Source organism: Camelina sativa, chromosome 18 (genome assembly GCF_000633955.1).
Source record: "Camelina sativa cultivar DH55 chromosome 18, Cs, whole genome shotgun sequence".
Taxonomy (NCBI): Eukaryota; Viridiplantae; Streptophyta; class Magnoliopsida; order Brassicales; family Brassicaceae; genus Camelina; species Camelina sativa.
Window position 1 is genome coordinate 16,465,869 of NC_025702.1, and position 4,876 is coordinate 16,470,744.

At 35.3% G+C, this 4,876-nt stretch overlaps 1 protein-coding gene and 1 pseudogene across 1 annotated transcript in view; one reads left to right on the forward strand and one right to left on the reverse strand.

The window, feature by feature from the left end:
- LOC104762034 overlaps positions 1–940 on the forward strand; it is a 4,623-nt gene extending 3,683 nt beyond the window's left edge. Inside the window, exon 5 of the mRNA XM_010485241.1 lies at positions 461–940. Within this exon, the coding sequence (XP_010483543.1) occupies positions 461–609 (149 nt within the window). The 3' untranslated portion in view covers positions 610–940. The remainder of the gene's footprint in view (positions 1–460) is intronic.
- On the reverse strand, positions 4,311–4,876 carry LOC104762035 (annotated as a pseudogene).

Here is a 4,876-nt window from a genome sequence, read left to right on the forward strand (position 1 = left end):
TTTTTTTTTTTTTTTTTTGTATTCTTCTGAGTTTATACATGTATAGATAAAATAAGGGATGGTTGACAAAGAAAAGAGATGCGTAGGAAATAGTTTTTTTAAATAAAAATAAAAGTTTGCTAAGATAGGCTTAAAATTTTGGAGTTAAGAATTCAAGTTTTCGGAGTTAGTTTCAGATTTTGGGTTTAGAGGTTTTATTTTACAGTTTGGTTTAAATTTTCTTGTTGTCCAAAAACAAAAACAAAAAAGTTTAAATTTTCAAAGTATATTGATTTTTTCTACAATTCGAACTACTTAGATGTTAGTTTTCACCGAAGTAATCGATAAATTGTTGATTTGCGAAAAAGATCATTAACGCATATAGCTGCTCACTCCGAAATCGGTTACATCATTTTAGACACTGCTAAATAAATTTGTCTTTAAAAATTTTGGTTTTTGATTCTTGAAATTTACCATATAGATGCTCTGTTGGTGTCTATGAAGAACAAAAACAACAAAAGTAGTTCATCATCTCGGCCGGTACAAAGTGGATCACCGTATGTGGTGGAGATGTCAGCCGAGAGCCACCAAGAACCACACGCGGATTTGCCACAGGAGTGGACGTACTGATCAAACATTGGCACATGCTTCTTGGTTGCTGCAGTAATAGGTTTTCATAAGGTAGGGACTTCGGATTGAAAATCTTCTAGTATATCAAAATAAAACAGAAATAAAATTTTTTTCAAAAACCATTATTTTTTATTGGATATATATAGGTTTTAAAAATTTGGTGATTTTTTTATTACTGTGATAAATCAATAATTCTTGTGATAAGAAGAACAATAAAATGTGCAATATATATATATTCATATATATCGCATGTCTATTGTAAAAAGGGTTTGTTTTTTCTTTTTTTTATGTAAGATTCAAATCTTCGTGTAATAAAAGCATTATGCATCTCCCCAGTTTAATAAAGAAAAAAAAAAGACTTTTATTTGATTATTACGTTTATGTGTTACTTCGTATGCGTGACTTTCGTATTTTACAATATAGCTATCAGTCTGGTATTTTGAACTTTCTTCGATATAATTATAGAACTGACCAAGTTGATGTATAAAACAAATTGATTTGATGTGAAAGGACTAAGATACGGTTTTGTGAATGAAGAGAATAATTTCATATAAATTTTAATATTTTAGTAGAACGCGTTAAGATGCATGTAAATGTGAAAAGATATGATAAGCTCGTGGCATCGTGGGTGGTCTTAAATCCGCCGACTTCTCGTTTGTTGCGAAAATGTTTTTGACTTATTCATCGTACCTTTCACTTTATAAGGTTCATGTGCACTCACGTTTTGTCATTACTGACATTAGTTGTGAGCCAGTGACGGTGGTGTACATCGCTCCACTCCCTCATGTGACTTATCTTAATTTCTATTTTTCTCTCAACTTTTTTTTTTTAAAATTACACCGACGAATTCTGAGGTTTAGGTTAACGCATATCTTCACGGGTAATATATATTAACATTTAAATTGTGCAAATAGTTTGCTTTTTCTTATAGCATATTTGAACTAGATATCAGAAAAAATTTGCAGCAACAATCTAATCTTCTTGCACCAAACAATACAAGCCAGTGGAATAGGATATATAGTTGATACTTCCCTAGGAAAGATTCAACTATGACTCGTGCGATATGTTTCCTAGAGTACACTTCATATAATTTGAGGGGGAAGGAACAGAAAAAAGACACGTTAAACTTTCAACGCAAGCTCAACAACTGACTCAAAACATGAGCAAACAAATCGGTTGAGGATAGAAGATACAAGAGAGGAATGGTGACATGGTTTGCTTCAAGATAATATTGATTCATTCTTTTGTCTTTATCTTTTTATTAAGTTCAGAATAAAATTCTCTTTTTGAAAAGATGCACTTATCGTAAAAATGTTTTCTAATTGAATTAATTTTACGTTTAATTCCAAAAAACTAATTCCAACAACGCTCTAACTTAGTAGAACCAAAATTAAGTATTTAGTAGTATTAAACTCTGACCGAGCCTTATTTGTTTGGTTGTATACTTGTATGTATTAATACTAATAGCATCGCCTCTAGACGACAGAAAAAAGTCACATGTATTGCATACTACATTAAAGCATGTCGCAGTAGCTTTTTGATTTTGCTTATTTCTCTTTACTAATCCGATGAGAAACTATCCAAAGTTTTTTTTTTTTTTTCCAACTATCCGAAGTTTTTTGAGGTAAGATAAGCTTCTAAATTCAAAATTTAACGAGGAATATAAAAACTAAATTATTTTCGTCTATATTTTGGTCTGGGAGTTATACATATGCCGATAAAAAGGTAATGACAATAATTTTTCTGCGAATTTCGGTAACAAAACAAGCTTGTAGTTGAAAAAGTTGAGAAGGTCGAGAGAAGTCGTCTGAGTCTCACTCGCGGCGATTTTTCTCTCAAAGTCGAGAGTCTTCTGATCACAATCTCGTGCGCCGACGGCGGGTCCTCAGTCAATTCCGGTGACGATGAGGACCCTACAGCTCATGGTTCTTCATCCGCGACTCTGCATCTTCTCGGCAACACCATTGGATCAAGATCAAGGGAGCAGTGGAAGGGAGAAGCATCTGCGAGACTCCTATGGTAAGAGCTCTATCGGCGGTGTAGCGACGCAAAGTGGAAGAAAGAGTTTCACGGCGAGGAACGAGCGATGAAGATAGTTAGATTTGGGGACCAAAGATTATGGAGGTTTCGCGGGATTGGTCTCGATAGGGGAGGTAGTTTCCGATCCGGCGAAGCTAAGCCACCGTCGAAGGTCTCTTCATCTACTCCCTACTATCTTTCTCTCTCACGACTGAGCAAGAAGCCTCCTCGACGACGAGCTCGGTTTTCTTCCTCCTCCTCAACACAGCTCTACGGTGGCGGGATGGAAACGGATCTTGGATTACCATCTTCGTTCGGCTAACGACGTCTACCGGAGGTCCTATTCCGATAAGTATCCGCAGATCTGTTGGGCGGCGACTACAGCGAGTTCTTCGTTTGTAGATTAGGATTTTCAGCGACCGGTTTAGTTCGGTCTGTAAATCCGGTCGGTTTTGTATCCCAATGGTTTAGTCTGATTTGATGTATATGGGTCGGGTTCTTAGGGAATTTTGTATAGGCCTAATCCGAAAATAGCCTATTGGGCATATATTATTAATTGAATACCCTTTAATAAAAAAAAAAAAAAAAAAAAAACAAGCTTATAGTTGTAAGATGAGGATATAAGATTTTTTCTTGTGTTTTTTTTTGTAACAGAGGTTTTATGATGTTTTTGCACGCAACAATTTGAAGGAACTTCACGTTTTATATCCTAAAGTGTGGACAGCAACCCAACGTTTTGCATATGCGTAAATGTGGAAACGGTATGGAATAAATTTTAAACGGTATGAGACTTATGATTTGATATCCACAAGTTTTACCTTCTTTTTTTTTTTTTTCATTTCGTTTTGGTTCTACATTAAGTTTTGTATTCGATTATGTAATGATCGTGTGGTCCTTAACTAGTGAGATTGGGAGTTCCATAACCTAACTATCAATCAAAATTATTCAGTCACAAGATTCAGAAGGACAATCTTCTCTAAAACTTAATTGCGCCGTTAGTAGGTAAGTTGTGTAACCAAAAGAGTTCACTCATCAAAGAGTATATAACCTTTGTAGAAAAGAACAAAAATATATTTATATAACACTCGATCGCAAAAAAGAGTAATCCCATGTCACAAAGCCGTCCATTATCCCATATCTTATAAATGCTTTTATCCTCTTCCATGGCAATTGACGACTCAAACCATATTCCTACAGCCCCAATGATCATTGAATCTTTCTCGCTTTTATCCAAACCAGTTTTACCTACAAATCTGCTTAATATATATATTTTGATATTTAGGATATGATAAAATAAAAACAAACGAATATAAAACCGAAAATATAGAGGAATAAATACTTAATTTTTCATTTCAAAGAGTAGCATCAATTGTTTGAGTCCCTTCTAATCGCAACTTCTTCCTTAAACTCTGAATTCGTCAATTACATCGTTCTTTAATAAATTAAACAACAAAATATAAATCCAGAGAAATGACCTCTTCGGATCCACCAAACAAAGATACTTATATATCATGCGGATAGATTAGCGTATGTGATATACTAACTTCATAAGTTTGAACTGACCGTAACAATTCATAACAGTTAAATAAAATGACAAATTTAAGAAGTTCGAATCGTACTGAAACTAAATCCAAAAACGTGATAGATTTTATTTTCATATTATTATTATTTCAATTGGGAAACAAAAATATAATTAAAACGATCAAGACAACAAACATCATACTCAGATGTTAAAAAAAAAAAGAAAGAAAAGGAAATCAACAATGTGATTGAACCTCGGTGTGACTGTTACTGCTAGTGTCCCTAAAGCCCTACTTCCAAATATCATAAACCCTAATCCAAAACCAGCCATTGCAGCTAAGAAGACTCCTCCATTGAACGACATCACAGCCAACATGACCAAATAAGACAAACCAGCCCTCACGGTATAAACCACCGACTGGACTAGCCTTCCGCCAATGCTAGCCGGACCAGATTTCATGAAACCGCACTGTGATAGCCACTCTGGGACAGCGGAAAGAGCAAAAATGGCGGCGAGACAGGCCCAATACATTTTCAAATTGGTCCCTGGCCAGCCGTCGAACAGAACCTCCGTGTTTTTCCCCCAAAAGAACGTCATGTGCATCATGCCACCGTGATGACGACGGCGATGTTGGAAGAGCGATGATGGTGAAGGTGCTGAAGCTGGCTGAGAAGATCCGCTCATGCCGTTCATTGTTTAGAGATATTCTTAACGTAAGTTGTGAAG